We start from the raw sequence: 20,037 nt of genomic DNA, 5'->3' as shown, positions 1-20,037 counted from the left end.
TGCATGTTGACCAAGGCAGTTTTGTAGTCAGCCGCACTAGGACCATGAATCTGTGGCAGCTGATGCATGTGCTTCACAAGGTGAAAGGCGAGCAGGAGGAAATGGCCTTGTCCTCAATTGGTACTGAAAAGGCTTTGGTATGGTGGACTGGGGGTATCTTTGAGAGGTGATGCATGTTATATGGTTTCAGCCCTCGGTTTCGGGCCTGGATTTAACTGCTTTATACTAGTCCTGGTGGGCGGGCCAGAGTGGGACAGTATAGATCTGATCATTGGGACTCTGCGCGTTGAACTACACAGGGGTGCCCACTATCACCCCTCTTGTGTGCTTTGGCAATGGATTCACTGGCCAGTCAGGTGCACCAGGTTATGCATGTCTGGGGAACAGAACTAAGGCACACCGTCTGGTTATATCACTTTACGCTGATGATGCACTGTTTATCTAAATGCCCCCAGAGAGTCTCTGGCTGTGCAATTACAGCTATTGGGGACTTTTGGTGACTTGTCCAGTCTAAGTATTAACAAGAAGAAGTCACTGTTGTTCTCACTGGTGACATTGGTAGGGGTCCCTGTGGAACAGCTGCCAGATCTGGGGTTACGCTGGGAGCTCGATCACTTCCGAAACCTTGGCGTGAGGGTGGTGCATACTAAGGAAAAGCAATTGTAGCATAAAATTGAGCGAGTGATTGACTCTCAGCACACTTCTGTATGTTTTCGGAACATTCTACCACTGTCACTCATGGGCAGAACTGTGGTATCCAAGATGGAGCTTCTGCCTTGTTGCTTGTATATAATCCAGAACTCGTTTTGGGCAGGTCAGCTAAGGAGAATGGCTCGTACCACATTAATGAGGGTGTATGAAGATGGTGGACTTGGGGAATTTGGAATAATAATATTTCGCAGCACACAGCCAAATGGATAGCTGAAGGGGACAACTCGGAAAAAACACTGGAGTGGTGGGGGATGGTGAATTCCCAGTGAGGTTGATGGTGGGGTTGGGTGTGTCGCCTGATGCACCTTACATTGTGCATCAGACTGCTGCTATTTGGCAGAGATTAGTCAGAGCGGTGATTAAAAAGGCCCCCTTTCCTAGGGAAATGCCGTTCTGGGTGTGGGCCCCATTCTACCAGCTGGAGGGGGCCATGTGGTTCCAGGCCTGGCATGATGGGGGCTGCAAGCTGGTTGGAGATATATTACACAGGCATAGGAAAAGTAGGCAAACAGATCTGGTTGCCCTTCCCAGCTGCACCATCTATTTCCTATGTACAAGGCAACACAGGCAGATGTAGTACATGGGCGGCTACAGTTTGGGTAGACCTGGGAGACAGATGTTTGGGCCAATTTTTAGAGGTGGACTCAGCCAGGATCTGTGTGTTATTGAAGACGATGCCTTGCAATGCCCACTTCAAGTTGATTCACTTTAATTTTTAGCATCATACGTACTTGACTCCCACTGGCATGCATATATTTAATTTGGAGCGGTCATCTGCCTGTCCTCACTGTGGTTCTGTAGATGCTGACTTTATTCACTTAGCATGGGGATGTTCACATGTAAGAGCTTTCTGGCTAATCACGGTGGATAGGCTGCAGCAGACTACTGCCGAGGCTTGTACACTTACCCCTCTGCTTTTTCTGCTGGGGAATGCTGTTCATCCCAAAAAGCACAAGATGGCATATTGTATCTTGCAGTTGGCTACAGTATTACCTATAAGGCAAGTTGCCATTCCCGGGATGGGAGTTAAGGCTCCCACATCGTCCCTAGGGGGTCAGAGACGTTTCAGAGTGGTCATTGGCTAAGGAAACACATATCTGACGTACACAAGCAGATGCTAAATTGCAAACAGATCTGGAGGCTTGGGGGCACTCTGCAACAAATTTCTGGGCACAGAGTGGGAAATGTCAACTGATGAATGTGCTGATAGTGACACGTAACTATATTGTGAGGGTGTCCCAGTGTGCAGTGGGTAAAGTATGTAAGTGGTATGTGACACCTTTCTTTGATGACAGTTTCTTATGTATTGTACTGTGACTCCATTTTCAAGCCTAGTGTGCTCAATGTTATTTCATCTGTATTATTTCAGTGCAACCAATTGTTACCAGGAGTTACGTTTCCAGGCAATTCGAGTCAAGTGGCAGACATGGAAAAGTATCAGACATAATGTTCAGTCCTGGATGATAAACAGCTGCTTTGTGTTACATAGTACCAAGGCAGAGATCATCATATTTGTTGCTCAGGATAAGGCTTAGAGTACAACTCTTAAAAAACTTATAATATTTAGCTTTGATTTCCCATTACCTGATGATGTCAAGAATCAGAGTGTCGTACTGGAAGGGACAGCTTCACTTATTCACAGGTTAACTCAGTAGTTAAAAACTGCTTCTATCAACTCAATAAGTTGAAGATTTAAGTGTGTGAGTTTGTCTATGCTTGGTTTTCAGTCTCAGGAGCTAGGCTGTGTGCCCACAACCAACAGCCAGTGAGCTGTGGTCCATTATAACCTCATACTCTAGAACAAGTTACCAGATTCACAAGAAGTATTTGTATAGTTAATTGTTACAATTGAGAAGCAACTTAACTGTAGCAGTAGATTTTAACAATCTGTTGTAGATGTTCATGCACTGCCTATTCTCCTGCCATTTAATGTTTGCATACTGTAGGAGGCTGGCATGGCTTGTAGTGGGTACCAAGGGGTACTTACACTCTGTACCAGGTCCAGTTATCCCTTATTAGTGTAGAAGAGGTGTCTAGCAGCTTAGGCTGATAGAAAATGGTAGCTTAGCAGAGCAGCTTAGGCTGAACTAGGAGACATGCAAAGTTCCCACTATACCACTGGTGTCATTTGCACAATATCATAAGAAAACACAATACACAGATATACTAAAAATAAAGGTACTTTATTTTTATGACAATATGCCAAAAGTATCTCAGTGAGTATCCTCAGTATGAGGATAGCAAATATCCACAAGATATATGTACACAATACCAAAATTATGCAGTAATAGCAATAGAAAACAGTGCAAGCAATGTATAGTCACAATAGATTGCAATGGGAGCACATAGGTATAGGGGCAACACAAACCATATACTCCAAAAGTGGAATGCGAATAACGTATGGACCCCAAACCTATGTGACCTTGTAGAGGGTCGCTGGGACTGTAAGAAAACAGTGAGGGTTAGAAAAATAGCCCACCCCAAGACCCTGAAAAGTGGGTGCAAAGTGCACCTAAGTTCCCCAGAGAGCACAGAAGTCGTGATAGGGGAATTCTGCAAGGAAGACCAACACCAGCAATGTAACAACGATGGATTTCCAGACGAGAGTACCTGTGGAACAAGGGGACCAAGTCCAAGAGTCACACTCAAGTCGGGACTGGGCAGATGCTCAGGAAATGCCAGCTGTGGGTGCAAAGAAGCTGCCACCGGATGGTAGAAGCTGTGGATTCTGCAAGACGAAGAGGACTAGGAACTTCCCCTTTGGAGGATGGATGTCCCACGTCGTGAAGAAGCTTGCAGAGGTGTTTCCCTGCAGAAAGGCCGCAAACAAGCCTTGCTAGCTGCAAGGGTCGCGGTTAGGGTTTTTGGATGCTGCTGTGGCCCAGGAGGGACCAGGATGTCGCCAACTGCGTGAGGAGACAGAGGGGGCGCCCAGCAAGACAAGGAGCCCACTCAGAAGCAGGCAGCACCCGCAGAAGTGCCGGAACAGGCACTACGAAGAAGAGTGAACCGGAGCTCACCCGAAGTCACAAAAGAAGGTCCCACGACGGCGGAGGACAACTCAGGAGGTCGTGCACTGCAGGTTAGAGTGTCGGGGACCCAGGCTTGGCTGTGCACAAAGGAAATCCTGGAAGAGTGCACAGGAGCCGGAGCAGCTGCAAATCACGCGGTACCCAGCAATGCAGTCTGGCGTGGGGAGGCAAGGACTTACCTCCACCAAACTTGGACTGAAGAGTCACAGGACTGTGGGAGTCACTTGGACAGAGTTGCTGAGTTCCAGGGACCACGCTCGTCGTGCTGAGAGGGGACCCAGAGGACCGGTGATGCAGTCTTTTGGTGCCTACGGTTGCAGGGGGAAGATTCCGTCGACCCACGGGAGAGTTCTTCAGAGCTTCTAGTGCAGAGAGGAGGCAGACTACCCCCACAGCATGCACCACCAGGAAAACAGTTGAGAAGGCGGCAGGATCAGCGATACAAGGTTGCAGTAGTCGTCTTTGCTACTTTGTTGCGGTTTTGCAGGCTTCCAGCGCGGTCAGCAGTCGATTCCTTGGCAGAAGGTGAAGAGAGAGATGCAGAGGAACTCTGATGAGCTCTTGCATTCGTTATCTAAAGAATTCCCCAAAGCAGAGGCCCTAAATAGCCAGAAAAGGAGGTTTGGCTACCTAGGAAGGAGGATAGGCTAGCAACACAGGTAAGAGCCTATCAGAAAGAGTCCCTGACGTCACCTGCTGGCCCTGGCCACTCAGAGCAGTCCAGTGTGCCAGCAGCACCTCTGTTTCCAAGATGGCAGAGGTCTGGAGCACACTGGAGGAGCTCTGGGCACCTCCCAGGGGAGGTGCAGGTCAGGGGAGTGGTTACTCCCCTTTCCTTTGTCCAGTTTCGCGCCAGAGCAGGGCTGGGGGATCCCTGAACCGGTGTAGACTGGCTTATGCAGAGATGGGCACCATCTCTGCCCATCAAAGCATTTCCAGAGGCTGGGGAGGCTACTCCTCCCAAGCCCTGACACCTTTTTCCAAAGGGAGAGGGTGTAACACCCTCTCTCTGAGGAAGTCCTTTGTTCTGCCTTCCTGGGCCAGGCTTGGCTGGACCCCAGGAGGGCAGAAACCTGTCTGAGGGGTTGGCAGCAGCAGCAGCTGCAGTGAAACCCCAGGAAAGGTAGTTTGGCAGTACCCGGGTCTGTGCTAGAGACCCGGGGGATCATGGGATTGTCTCACCAATGCCAGGATGGCATTGGGGGGGCAATTCCATGATCTTAGACATGCTACATGGCCATGTTCGGAGTTACCATTGTGAAGCTATACATAGGTAGTGACCTATGTATAGTGCACACGTGTAATGGTGTCCCCGCACTCACAAAGTCCGGGGAATTTGCCCTGAACAATGTGGGGGCACCTTGGCTAGTGCCAGGGTGCCCACACACTAAGTAACTTAGCACCCAACCTTTACCAGGTAAAGGTTAGACATATAGGTGACTTATAAGTTACTTAAGTGCAGTGGTAAATGGCTGTGAAATAACGTGGACGTTATTTCACTCAGCCTGCAGTGGCAGGCCTGTGTAAGAATTGTCAGAGCTCCCTATGGGTGGCAAAAGAAATGCTGCAGCCCATAGGGATTTCCTGGAACCCCAATACCCTGGGTACTTCAGTACCATATACTAGGGAATTATAAGGGTGTTCCAGTATGCCAATGTAAATTGGTGAAATTGGTCACTAGCCAGTTAGTGACAATTTGGAAAGAAATGAGAGAGCATAACCACTGAGGTTCTGGTTAGCAGAGCCTCAGTGAGACAGTTAGTCATCACACAGGTAACACATACAGGGCACACTTATGAGAACTGGAGCCCTGGCTGGCAGGGTCCCAGTGACACATACAACTAAAACAACATACATACAGTGAAATATGGGGGTAACATGCCAGGCAAGATGGTACTTTCCTACACATACACATAGGTAAAAACATATGAAAAACTTTGTTAGTGGTTTCTGGTGAAAGGAATCAAAAACTTCTCTGCCTCATCACCATCTTCAGATTGTCTTTTCAGCCATGACTTTTCGTCCTGCCCACCACCCAACATGAGATCAGTGCCTAGAGTATTCAGAAATATTCTTCTACACTAATTCACAGCTTAGTAGTGAAAGCCATGTTACCCAATTAGGAAAAGGACTTCTGACTGTCTCCAAATTCTCTCACAATACATTAAGATCAGCAGCTGAAAAGCTAAAAAACATGTTTACCGAGTCTGCACTACAAAAGGATGTATAAAAGTAGCACAGCAGCCACTAAAAGCAATGACACCAGTGTTCTCGAAGATTAGTCTTTTTTTTTTTTTTTTTTTTAAAGCGGCAAGAGTAACACACTTTAATGCAAGGTACACATAAGGAAACAGATTACTGTAGAGCTTGTTGTTGACATATGCAGACCCCTCCCAATAAAGGAGAGGTAAATAAAATGATTTCTGTGGCCGAAAACTGTGGATTCTTTAAACAGTTTCAATGACTCACCTAAAGGGTGATAGCTGAACTATGGAGTGCTTGATTGGGACTTAGTTTAAATTAAGTTGTCGAACATTTTCTTTTGCCTCACAAACTGAAGGAACTGTGTAAAAATAGAGGTCTAGGCTTCTAAAATGAGAGGTGTTCACAAATGACAATTATCTATTACAATCATAGCAAGTGACTACCTTCATATCGAGACTCTGAAACCTTATATGAACAACAATGAAGATTACACCAGTCAACTGGATGGTATGGACAACTGTAGCTGCACATCTCTCTACTTAACCTATCACTATCAACCATCCAGAATCATAACAAAAAGTGGCATGCACAAAACAAGTCAGAATGTGGAAACAACGGAAGTTAGGTATGTAAAGCCCTTCATCTACCCCTTCTGCAAAAAACATGGTTCCAGCTTGTTTTATTATGGGAGCACAAACACTATTTCATGTAAATGAATTGCTATACAGGGATGGGCCACTGGACCACCAGATAACAGAAATAAGATGTAATCAAAAGAAAAAGATGAGGAACAAACAACTCTATAAATTACACTTGAACTTACCAATGTGACGCTCATGTCCCCCAGAAGTTTCCAGAGGTCATTCAGTGTGTTCAGTCCAACCAGCAAGACCACAAATAGCCCAACAAACTTTACTCCCAAGGCACCAGCAAGATTAACACCAGTCAGAAGCAACCAACACCACCAGGTGTAGGTGAATGGCCTGAAAGAACATAGAAAAAGTCTGAAAATGGTGACAAGTGTTAGACTGCAAACAAAGGAGTAGCCAGAAAAATAAAATAGCCCCCACTTTGACCCATATATAGCCATAAATGAGTGCATAAAGTGAGCAATCCCAACACTACCTATGAAGTGTCATGGGAATTCTAACCCTGGGGAAAATTTGCAGAAAACGATGCAAAATGATAAATATCACAGCATGATTTTGAAGGGATTTGGCCAAAAACTACACTCTTACCTCTATTGACTTATTTCTCTCCTTAAACCTATCCATCATCTTTCTTTCTATCATCTGTGTTTGCTTTACATATATTTCATTCTTTGTTTTCATCTTTCTTTCCTTCTGTCTAGTCTCTCATTCCCTCAGTCCTTTTTTCTATCTTTCTATCTTTCTAGCCATTTATTCTTATGTTGCTCCAGGCAGTCTTTCACAGATTTTTGCATCTCTCCTTTTTGTATACCTTCCGTTCATTAATTCTTGTTCTTTTTTCTTTCAATCGCCCATCCCTTCATTTTACATTTCTTCATTATAGTTTCTGCTTTAGTTCTTTCTTTCCTTTTCTCTTTTTCATTTCTTTAATCTTGTATTTTCTCCTTCATCCTTTTCTTCCCTCATTTTCATTGATTACACCTTTTCCCTTATTTCCAGTGTTCATTTGTGGCCTCATAGTTTCGTTTTTTGTTCCTTCATATTTGCATTTTAGTTGCTGTCCTTTGAGCTGCCCCACTCCATTGGCCTTTAACATTTTCCCTTGTCATATTAATATTTTGCCTTTCTCTCTGTCACCGTTTTTGACTGCTTTTACAAAGGTTTTTTGCTTCCCCGCCCCACAGTTACATTGTCATAATTTATTCTTGTGGAATCTATTAGTTTTAACTTGTGGCTTGCGGTGACATGCAAGCCAAGATAAATGTTAAGAATGGCCATAAAACAATTTAATCTGCCTCAGTAGAACTCCTGCTTAAGCTGGTATAGCAGATGGTGCACTACGCACTTGACTGCAAAAATTAATTGAATTATGCTGTGGTAATGGAGTGAAGGTGATGCATTTTTATGAGACTGGAGTCCTTCACAGTCTATATCCTGTGCTCTGAGTATATGGTACGGAGACTTGTTGATCTGAGCCTGTCATTTCATGCACTTATTTGCTTCAGTGTTTTACATATGATGCGCTTCATTTCAGCAGACCAGAAGCATCAGGATGTTAGGTAAGAGAAACTCAGGACAGAAAAATGCCTCCCAGGGTAGCATGTTGCGGATTACCTGATTCAGATGGACAGATCTACCTAGGTACGGTGGTTTTTGCTGCAGGTTACCAATGGATTGACAAACTCTCAATAGTAAAATAAACTGGCAAGAAGTCAGAAAATGTATGATGATTCTTTGGAACATTTATTTGTTGCTTAAGCTCACTATGTTTCTTTGAAACCACCAGACAACTGATCTCCCACCTCCAAACCCCACGAGATGCAAAAGTCTGTCCTTTTGCATATACTGTTCAACCGAAAGCTTGCAGAACGCATTAACTGTCACATTAATTTCCATTCCTTCTAAAGCTGAGTACACCTACTGGTGAGGCAGTTTGAAATAAGGCTAGACAGCGTTTCATTTGAAGGTCATATGTTGAAAACTGAATCTGACCAGTCTTAGCCTAGTAGTTCCCATATATAATCTCATCAGTAAACTAAATGAAAAGGGCTGGAATGACCAACCAGATACGTCAAGTGTTTCCTTTCTTTCTCCTTCTTTTTACTATTCCAACTAAAATACCACAGCAGTGGTCTGTTTCTACGGATGTCTTTGCCAGTCTCTCTCCTCTGTACTGACATGTTATATTGTTTCTCTTTAATGTTTTGACAAGGAAACAGCATTATTAATTAAACAAGAACCACGGAAGCCTTTACAACTAAGGCTTTATAACTAAAGTCTTTACAACGACTGTTTTAACAACTAAATATTTCACCACGATTATACCTTTACAACGAATGTCATTGTAAGAGGTGTGAAATGTAGAAGCATATTCGTGGCAAAAAGTTTCCATGTATTTGTAAGTATTTTGCAGGTACGTATATATATATACGTACATATATATATATATATATATATATATATATATATATGGAAAATGTCACTTACCCAGTGTACATCTGTTCGTGGCATGTTCCACTGCAGATTCACATGCTGTGCATTATACTTCTGCCATCTAGTGTTGGGCTTGGAGTGTTACAAGTTGTTTTCGTTCTAATAAGTGTTTTCGAGTCACAAGATCAAGTGACTCCTCCTCTTCGGTTCCATTGCGCATGGGCATCGACTCCATGTTAGATTGTTTTCCCGCAGATGGTAAGGTAGGAGTGATAGAGTATATAGGTGAAAAGAAAAGAGAGGTCCATGCTAATGCAAATCTATATATATATATACACACACACATGTACAAATGTTTTTAACTTAAACGACTACAGGCTCCGGGGGAGGTGGGAGGGTGCATGTGAATCTGCAGCAGAACATGCCACGAACAGATGTACACTGGGTAAGTGACATTTTCCGTTCGGTGGCATGAGTAGCTGAAGATACACATGCAGTGCACAGACTACAAAGCAGTTTGTCCTCCCATAAAATCAGTGGTTGGCCTGTAGGAGTTGAAGTTGTTTGAAATAATGTTCTGAGTACAGCTTGATCTACTGTGGCTTGTTGTCTTGCTAAAACATCTACACAGTAGTGTTTAGTGAATGTATGTGGTGTTGACCAAGTAGCTGCTTTGCATATTTCTGCCATTGGTAGATTTCCTAAAAAAGCCATTGTAGCAACTTTTTCCCTTGTAGAATGTGCTTTAGGAGTAACTAAGAGTTGTCTTTTGGCTTTAACGTAGCATGTCTGGATGCATCATACAATCCATCTTGCCAACCCTTGTTTTGATATGGGGTTACCTGTATGAGATTTTTGGAAAGCTACAAACAGTTGTTTAGTCTTTCTGAATGGTTTTGTTCCGTCTGTATAGTGCATTAGAGCTCTTTTAATGTCTAATGTATGTAGAGCTCTTTCTGCCACAGAATCTGGCTGTGGGAAGAAGACTGGTAGTTCCACTGTTTGATTTATATGAAAAAGCGAGACAACCTTTGGCAAAACTTTGGGGTTTGTTCTTAGTACAACTTTATGCTTGTGTACCTGTAAGAACGATTCTTCAATAGTGAAGGTTTGTATTTTGCTTACTCTTCGTAAAGACGTAATTATAACTAGGAAGGAAACCTTCCATGTTAAGAATTGCATTTGACATGAGTGCATAGGTTCAAATGGTGGGCCCATAAGTCGTGTAAGCACTATGTTTAAATTCCAAGAGGGAACTGGAGGTGTCCTGGGTGGAATGATGCATTTTAAACCTTCCATGAAAGCTTTAATAACAGGAACTCTAAATAAGGAGCTGTGCTGTATATTTTGTAAATATGCAGAAATTGCAAAAAGATGTATTTTTATGGAAGAGAATACTAAATTTGATTTTTGTAAATGGAGTAAATAGCATACAATATCTTGTATTGATGCTGTAAGAGGGGCAATCTGTTTAGATTGACAGTAATATACAAATCTTTTCCATTTGTTATCATAGCACTGTCTAGTAGTGGGTTTTCTTGCTTGCTTAATAACCTCAATACATTCTGATGGGAGTTGTAAATATCCAAATTGTATGACCTCAAGAGCCAAATCGTTAGATTGAGTGTTTTAGGATTTGGGTGCCTGATTTGTCCTTTGTTTTGTGTCAACAGATCTGGTCGGTCTGGGAGTTTGGACTGTGGTACTACTAACAGGTCTAACAATGTTGTGTACCACGGTTGGCGGGCCCACGTTGGTGCTATGAGTATCATACTGAGTGAATTATGACGCAACTTGTTGGCTAGAAACGGAATAAGTGGGAGAGGGGGAAAAGCGTAAGCAAATATCCCTGACCAATTGATCCGTAGAGCATTGCCCTTGGATAGGGGATGTGGGTGTCTGGATGTGAAGTTTTGGCATTTTGCGTTTTCGCTTGTGGCGAACAGATCTATGTTTGGTGTTCCCCACTGTTGAAAGTATTTTTGAAGTACTTGATGGTGAATCTCCCATTCGTATGTTTGTTGGTGATTTCTGCTGAGAACATCTGCCAATTGGTTGTGTATCCCTGGAATGTATTGTGCTAGCAGGTGAATTTGGTAGTGGATTGCCCATTTCCAAATGTTTTGGGCTAGAAGGGAGAGTTGGGACAAATGTGTCCCTCCTTGTTTGTTTAGGTAATACATGGTTGTCATGTTGTCTGTTTTGATAAGGACATTCTTCTGTGTGATAAGAGGCTGAAAAGCTTTGAGTGCTAGGAAGACAGCTAACAACTCTAAGTGATTTATGTGTAGCTAAAATCTTCATGACAAATCTGACAGTGTACCGTTGATTTGTTTGTATCTGTGTGATTATATTTTGGAATGCTTGTATTCTTTGCATATTTGGACATGCTAGTGCCTTTTGAGTATTTAGTATTGCACCCAAATACTGTTGTATTTGTGGCAGTTGTAGATGCGACTTTTGGTAATTTATTAAGAACCCTAGCATGTGCAAGGTTTGTATTACATAATGCGTATGGTTTTGACACTGCGTATGACTGTTTAATATTATTAGCCAATCGTCTAGATATGGAAAGACGTGTATATGTTGTATTCTTGGTTAGGCTGCGACTACCACTAGGCACATTGTGAATACCCTTGGAGCTGTTGTTATTCCAAAGGGTAACACTTTGAACTGATAGTGCTTACCTTGAATGACGAACCTGAGATATTTTCTGCATGCAGGGTGGATGGGTATATGAAAATATGCATCCTTGAGGTCTAACGTTGCCATGAAATCGTGTTTTTGGAGTAGTGGGATAACATCTTGTAGAGATACCATATGAAAATGTTCTGACAGGATGTAAAGATTGAGGGTCTTGAGATCTAATATTGGTCTGAAGGTGCCATCTCTTTTCGGAATGAGGAAATATAGCGAATAAACTCCTGTTCCTATTTGAGCTTGTGGTACGGATTCTATTGCTTGTTTGAGTAATAGAGATTGGACTTCTTCCTGTAACAGACCGATGTGTTCTGTGGATAGTTTGTGTGACCTTGGCGGAATGATTGGGGGAGTTTGTATCAATTCCAGGCCATAGCCATTGCGGATAATTGATAGTACCCAATTGTCTGTGGTAATGTTTTGCCAATTTGTGTGGAACTGTTGTAGTCTTACCCCCACAGGAGAGGTGTGGAGTGGAAGGGGATGAGACAAGCCACTGCTTAGGGTGCTGTGGAGGTTGTTTAGAGGTCTGAAATTTCCCTCTATTTCTGGGATACTGCCCCCTATATGTGTCCCTAAAACCACCTCGTTGGTATTGTGGTTGCTAGGTTGGTTTTGCCTGCGATGTGGATGCCTCTGTTGTCTGTGGTCTAAATCCACTTTGAAACTGCAGTCTCCGAAAGGATCCCCTGTATGGTGTGGAGTATAGTGCACCCATTGTTTTTGCGGTGTCTGAATCTTTGCGTCATTTTTCAATGGCTGTGTCAACCTCTGGGCCAAAAAGTTGTTTCTTATTGAAAGGCATATTTAACACAGCTTGCTGTATTTCGGGTTTAAAACCCTAAGACCTGAGCCATGCATGCCTACGTATTGTCACTGCAGTATTGACACTTCTAGCAGCGGTGTCTGCTGCATCTAGGGCAGATCGAATTTGATTATTTGTAATGGCTTGCCCTTCTTCCACTACTTGTTGTGCCCTCTTCTGATGTTCTTTGGGGAAATGCTGAATTATATCTTGCATCTCATCCCAATGGGCCCTGTCGTATCTAGCTAACAGTGCTTGTGAGTTAGCTATCCTCCACTGACTCGCTGCCTGTGATGCAACTCTCTTCCCTGCCACATCCTTTTTCTGGCAGCGCTGACCACTTCCAAATCTGGAGGTAGTTGGTGTGTTATGTAATCAGGAACAGAGGGAGGAGGTTTGTACTTCGTCTCTATCATGGGCGTTATTATACGTGCGTTAACCGGCTCACTGAATATTTGATCTGCGTGTTTTAACATGCTTGGGAGCATGGGGAGGCACTGGTATTTTGAATGTGATGAGGATAGAGTATTAAACAAAAAATCCTCTTCCAGTGGTTCAGTATGCATGGTGACCCCATGGTATGCTGCAGCCCTAGCTAAAACCTGATTGTACACAGTGCTATTTTCAGGTGGTGAAGGCTTAGAGGGATAGCTGTCTGGGTCATTGCTAGGAATGGGATCTGGATCATAAAGATCACAATGATCTATATTGTCCTGTTGTGAGTCTAAAGAGTGTGTGGGTGACTGCACTGGTGTAGGACTAGTAGGAGGAGAGGTAGGCAGGTGTGGAGAGTGAGGAGGAGAATAAGGAGGAGAAAACTGAGGAGGTGGTGGTTTCTCCTTCGGCTTTGGCACTTTAGCTGGAGGCTGCATTGTGTCCAATTCCTCCTGAAAGGCTAACTTTCTCTTTGGTTTTAGAGGAGGTGCTGTTAGGATCCTGCCTGTTTCTTTAGGGATATAAATCCTGGCTTGCCTTTCGTCCATAACTTCAAGTATTGGTTGTACTTGATACTCCTCTTCAGAGGTTTTGTGGCTTTCTCTTAGTCTCTTTGAAAGTCCATGCTCCTCTGTATATGCTGGCCTTTTCGACTCCGAAGCAGGCTTTTTCGGTATCGAAAAAGATGATGCGGTGGATGACCTCGGCTCGGAAAGGGATTTCCGAATCTTCGACTCCGAAAAATGGTGTTTGCTCGAGTCGGACATGGAGCCCTTTATTGCCTCTGATGTTTTGTGAGGAGTGGCCTTTTTCAGTGCCGAACTGGTAGTTTGGTCACCGGTAGTCTTTTTTCAGGCCAAGCCATGGCCTTCTGGCAGTGGCGTACCAAAGGCCTTATGTTTTTGTGCGGGTACAGGGGCAGGCGTACTCACATGTTGTCCCGCAGTGACCAGTCTAGCCTCCTCGGATTCCTGTTTGGAGTTGGAACCTCGAACGGAGACTGCTGTCTGCATGATTTCTTCCTCCTCCACGTCGAGATGTTCGGTGCTTCTGGATGCCATCTCGAGTCTTCATGCCCTGCTGTCTTGAAGAGTCTTTTTGGAATGGAAGGATCGACAGGCCTCACAATTTTCTTCACGATGATCTGGGGAAAGGCAAAGATTACAGACAAGATGTTGGCCTGTATAAGGATATTTTGCATGGACAGAACCGGAATGGAGTCCGATCCATGAGGCTTCCACGTGGTCGGCCCGACTAGGCCCGAGTTGGGCACGCGTGCCCCAAAGGGCGAGTAGAGTTGTCTTCTCCGACGGTACCGATGTGTCGATGGAAGATGTAAACCCGATCGATACAATACCGATGAAAATAAAGCGTTTTCAAAGTTTTCCAAATCGAAATCTCGGAGCAAGAGGAAACACGTCCGAACCCGACAGAGGAAAGAAAGCAATCTAACATGGAGTCGATACCCATGCACAATGGAACCGAAGAGGAGGAGTTACTCGATCTCGTGACTCGAAAACACTTCGAACAAAAACAACTTGTAATACTCCGAGCCCAAAACTAGATGGCAGAAGTATAATGCACAGCATGTGTATCTGCAGCTACACATGCCACCAAACATATATATATATATATATTTGACAGTCACGTAGGCTGCTGTCTGGAAAGTTTTGGGGTGATCCATGAAGCGGGGGCAGAGATAAAGGGGGGGTGAAATTTAGAGTGTTTACAATGTTAATTCCCATAGGCAAAATTGAACAGTGATAGTGCAAAAACCACTGGACGGCATTACTCCAAATTTGGCAGAAATGAAGCTGCTGGTCCAGAAAGAGCATTTTTTGTTATTTGGTGTAAATCCGTTCAGTAGTTTTTGAGAAACACAAGGAAATCCAAATTTGTATATATAGTGACGCAAAGGATTTGTGACCCCTACTGAATCCTCGTGCCACAAGGACTACTGTGATTGGCTGGCCGCAACCTGTTCAGAAAGTTGTGGCTGCTATTTTATGAACAGGGGCACGATTCCGAGGGATGGAATAGGTTAAAAAAATGTTATAGTCAGGAAGAAAAATAAAAAATAAAACATAGAAATTCACTGAAAAAAACAAATGTTACAGGGACGTTATAGTTAGGAAATAGAATTTTTTTAAAAACATAGAAATTCACTGGAAAAATACAAAGATTACATGGATGTTAGTTAGTGTAACATGTTCTACGCACACTAACCAGAACATCCCTACAACCTTTGTTTCTTTCAGTATATATATATATATATATATATATATATATATATATATATATACACACACACACACACACACAAATACACATATATATGTAATATGCGGTAAAAAAAAAAAAAAAAAAAAAAAAGGTTACAGGGACAATATAGTTAGGTTCTGAATTTACTCGTACAAAACCTTAGAAATTCAGCAGCTATAGTTAGAGTTATTTTAAGTGCTATAACTTGCACCCAAAAGGTAACTATAACTCGCACCTTCGTCATGAACTGCTAATTACTCAAATTATGGCACTCATGACATCTTTGATAACAGTATTGCTAATATCAATGTAATATGTGCAGTAAAATTTGACAAATAAACTGTGCATGGTGGGGGTGCGAGTTATAGTTACTTGAAATAACTCTAACTATAAATGGTGAATTTCTAAGGCTTTTACGTTTAAAATGTGAGCCTAACTATAATGTCCCTGTAACCTTTGTTTTTTTCAGTATATATATATATATAGGTTTAGAGTGGGTAAGAGTTTTTGGGTGGTAATGGTCGTTTTAGTGTTTAGAGTGGGTATTGGTTTTGGGATGGCAATGGTATTTTTAGGGTAGGTATGGGTTTTGGGTGGCAAGGGTATTTTTAGGGTGAGTATGGGTTTTTGGGTGGCAAGGGTATTCTTAGGGTTTAGAGAGAGTATGTTTTTTGGGTGGCAAGGCTATTTGCAGGGTTTAGGTGGAGTATGGGTTTTTGGGTGGAAAGGGAATTTTTAGTGTTTAAGGTGGGTATAGGTTTTGGGATCCCAATGGTAATTTTAGGGTGAGTATGAGTTTTTGGGTGGCAAGGATAATTTTAGGATTTATGGAGGGTATGGGTTTTTGGGTGGCAAAAGTATATGGTAGGTTTAGGGTGGGTACAGGTTTTGGCATGGCAGGTGTAATTATAGAGTTTAGGGTGGGATTGGGATTTTTGGGTGGCAAGGGAATTTTAGGGTTAAGGGTGGGTATGGGTTTTGGGATGCCAAGTGTATTTTCAGGGTTTAGAGTGGATATAGGTTTCGGATAGCAAGAATAATTTGGGGGTTTAGGGTGGGCATGGGTTTTTCAGTGTTAAAGGAATTATTTGGGTATTGGGTGGGTATGGGTTTTTGGACGGCACAGGTATTTTTAGGTTTCAGGTGGGTATAGGTATGAGATGCCTATGGCATTTATAGAATGGGCATAGGTTTGTGGGTGACAAAGGTATTTAAAGGGTTTAGGGTGGGTATGGGCTTTTCGTTGGTAGGGAACTTTTAGGGTTTAGGTGGGTATGGGTTTTTAGGGGGTAAGGGTATTTTAGGGATTAAGGTGGGTATCAGTTTTTGGGTGGTGTAGAAATTCAGCAATTATAGTTATACTTATACTTATGTTAAGAAACTAGTACTTGTTGCCCAAAGTTACTTTCTGGCACAAGTTATAGTTTCTTTCAGATGAGTATAACTATAACTGCTGAATTTCTATGGTTTTGTGTGGGTAAAACGTCAGCCTAACTGTAACGTCCTTGTAACCTTTGCTTATTTAGTGAATTTGTATGTTTTTTTTTTAATGCACATGTTAATATTTGAGTCAGGTTGCGGCGAACCAATCAGGACCTTGCTTTTCTCCAGAATCCGAGAAGGATGCTTGAATCCGAGATTTGGCTGAAAAAAAGGGCAATTTTTGTCAGGGACTCCTTCATGTGTCCTATGGGGTCAAGATACCTGTATCCTAACCCCTGATATGTTTTTACACAGTTTTTTCTCCCCCCCCCCCCCCCCAGGCAATGTGAGAAACAAAATAGCAGACGCAACTTCTCTGTCAGGTTGCCAGCTAATCAGTGCCTTGCTTTTTCTCTGAATCCACAGCGGATCAGATGAGGATTCAAGGAGGACCTAAGGAGGATCCGAACCCCTATATATACAAATTTGGTTTTCATTTAATAACTAGGAAACTACTGAACAGATTTACACCAAATCATAAAAGACTACTTTCCGGACCAAGAGCTAGATTTCTGTCAAATTTGGTGTAAATCTGTCCAGTGGCTCGGCCTCTCTTCCTGTTCAAATTCCCTATGGAAATTAACATGGAGAAAACTAGTTTTAAGACCCCACCCTCTTTTCCTATGCCCCTGCTTCACCGATTAGCCCCAAACTTTCCAGACAGCAGCTGACGTGAGCGTCAAATTTTTTGGTAACATTTTGTCAAGATTCAGCACCAAGGATATAGGCAAGTAATATATATATATTTTCTCTCTCTCTCTCTCTAAGCCCCTTTCAAGATTTTCTTCTAAATACAAGAAATTTGGCAAAATCGACTCCCACACCTTGGAAGAAAACTCCCAGGGTCAATTTTTTTTGTTTTTTTTGTTTGTGGGTTACTTTCCCCAAAACAAACTCCCAATTTGAAAAACCAAAACTGTTTTGTGGGCAGCCACCTGAAACACAGTGACTGCTCACCAAATTTTGAGAGCCTTCAAAGGAGCAGTGATGGTGGATGCTTTTAAGGAACAGAGATCTCCACAAGATCAACACTTAATATGATGGGCATTAGTCCTGCAACACTGTCAGGGGAACAACCTTAGCCATACTGATGGGAGACAGATCACCCATCAAAATCTAATCAGGTCCTAAGACCTATAGGTGTCACAAATATTGTCAATATAATCTATCCAAAATGAGAAAAAGAGACATCAAATGAGTTTCCCAACTGTCACATTTCATTCTGTTATTGGACTGAATTCATAACACTAAAGTGGACCTTGCTATCTGAACTTTTTTAGTTTTTGTACAAAATCGTCTACCTTCTATGAACTATGTTTTATGTAAGTGTTGACAGGAGGAAGCAAGACTTGTTGTCTTTCTGTGGTGCCTCACTGGAAGATGATATGGGGTAGGCTACGAATGTATCCATTCAAGTGGTAATTTTCAACCTCCCTGTCTTCCTCTTGTTCTGTCTATTATTGCACTGATTTTCACATTCTGTATCATTCATTCATTAGAAAAAAGTAGCATTTTCCACATTAGACTAAATCCCCAAATCACTTTTCATAATTTATACTAGAATACAAGACTAATATTTAAAAATCAAAAACAACAAAAAGAAAGAAAATACATTACTGTGATATTATGAAATATTTCAAATGATTAAATATTAAATATGTCTAAACTCTGGTGCTCTACCTTTGTTTCACACCGGGCCAAGGGCAAAATGAATGGCCCTGACAACTAGGTTCAAAATAATTAAATCTGACATATAACGTTGCTTAATGAATGTGTATAAGGCAACATTAGATGACCTTATCTTTGAAAAGATCTGATGACAGAGGTGATATCTTTGCTAGTAACTCATTGTCATTCAGATGATATTTCAAGTTGTTATTCACAATACATAGCCAATATAGCCTATTCTTAAAAGGCTATCTATATTTTCTGTAAAACTATTAAGACGCAATGAAGTGTTACAAGAATTGGTCTAATAGGAATTGGTTGATCTGCTCAGATTAACTAATGTTTAATGAACAAAATACCCCACTAGAACATTTTTCCCTAATTCTCACAAACAATTGCACCGAACTGATTACCGATTAAGTGGCTTACTGAGGAATTTAACGTAAAGTAATTTTAGTTACTATGTGTTAAGCCAACCACTGCCGCGCACGTCCTTCGGCCATGTGCAGTGGGGCTGGCTGCAGGACCTGGCCACAGGCCAGGCCCTGCGGCCAATGCCCTATATCCACCCAACCCCACACCGTGCACGACCTTTGGCCGTGAATAGCGGGGTTGGCTACAGAGCCCGGCCTGCAGCCAATCCCCTATAGCAACACCAACTCCGAAGCATGCATGGCCTTTTGCTGTGCCTAGTGGGAGTTAGCCACAGGGCCTGGCCTGTGGCCAAGCCCTGCTTCCAATCCCTCCATATGCACAAAATTCCACACCATGCATGCCCATTAGCCAGGCCCCGCGGTCAATCCCCTTTCTACTCCAAACTTCTTAAGCTCCATGATGCTTTGAGTGGGTTCATGGGAATTTTAGTGGGTCTGTGAGTGGGTGCATGAGAACCTCAGTGGGTGTGCGAGTGGATGCATGAGTCTGTGAGTCCATGAATGTGTGTATAAGTCTATGAGTGGGTCTGTGAGTGTCTGCATGAGTACCTCAGTGGGAGCCTGAATGTGTGTATGAGGCTTTGACTAAGTCTATGAGTGTGTGCACGAGTACATCAGTGAGTCGGTGCATGAGTTTGAGTCTATGTGTGCATGCATGATTCTCTGAGTGTGTGTGCATGAGTACCTCAGTGGGTGTGTGGGTGGGTGCATGAGTGAGTATGTCTGTGAGGGGGTGCATTAGTGTCCAAGTCTCAGTGAGTGCATGAGTCTCTGAGTGGGTATCTGAATGTGTGCATGAGTACCTCATATATATAAATGGCTTTTGTCATTTTACAGCTCGGCAAGGTTGACACTGTGTCAAACCTATGCTTAAAGACTTTGCTGTATAAATGGCAAAAGACTTTGTCACTATCTAGCTCGGCGTGGATAGCACTGTGCTGATCCAATGCTTAAAAACTTTGCTAGATAAACAGACATTTGAAGTGAGCAAATCTAGAGTGTTGCTGGTGTTGCAGAGTGCTCCTTACAAGAGCTGCTCTCCACCTAGACTTGGGAACTACCCAGAGTTCTCTATTCTTTTTTGCATATATATATATATATATATATATAGTGTGTGTTCGATGGCATGTGTAGCTGCAGATACTCGGAGTGTTACAAGTTGTTTTTCTGCGAAGAAGTCTTTTCGAGTCACGAGACCGAGGGAATCCTCCCTTTCGGCT

The 20,037-nt window shown here is 42.8% G+C and overlaps 1 protein-coding gene across 1 annotated transcript in view; it reads right to left on the bottom strand.

Annotated features, from left to right (window-relative positions):
• POMT2 (protein O-mannosyltransferase 2) overlaps positions 1-20,037 on the bottom strand; it is a 331,358-nt gene that overhangs the window by 191,099 nt on the left and 120,222 nt on the right. Inside the window, exon 6 of the mRNA XM_069208415.1 lies at positions 6,772-6,931. Coding sequence (XP_069064516.1) covers positions 6,772-6,931 — 160 coding nt within the window. The remainder of the gene's footprint in view (positions 1-6,771; positions 6,932-20,037) is intronic.

Source organism: Pleurodeles waltl, chromosome 9 (assembly GCF_031143425.1).
Source record: "Pleurodeles waltl isolate 20211129_DDA chromosome 9, aPleWal1.hap1.20221129, whole genome shotgun sequence".
NCBI classification, from domain to species: domain Eukaryota; kingdom Metazoa; phylum Chordata; class Amphibia; order Caudata; family Salamandridae; genus Pleurodeles; species Pleurodeles waltl.
Note: the sequence above shows the minus strand (reverse complement) of the source record. Positions and strands in the feature narration are given on the sequence as shown.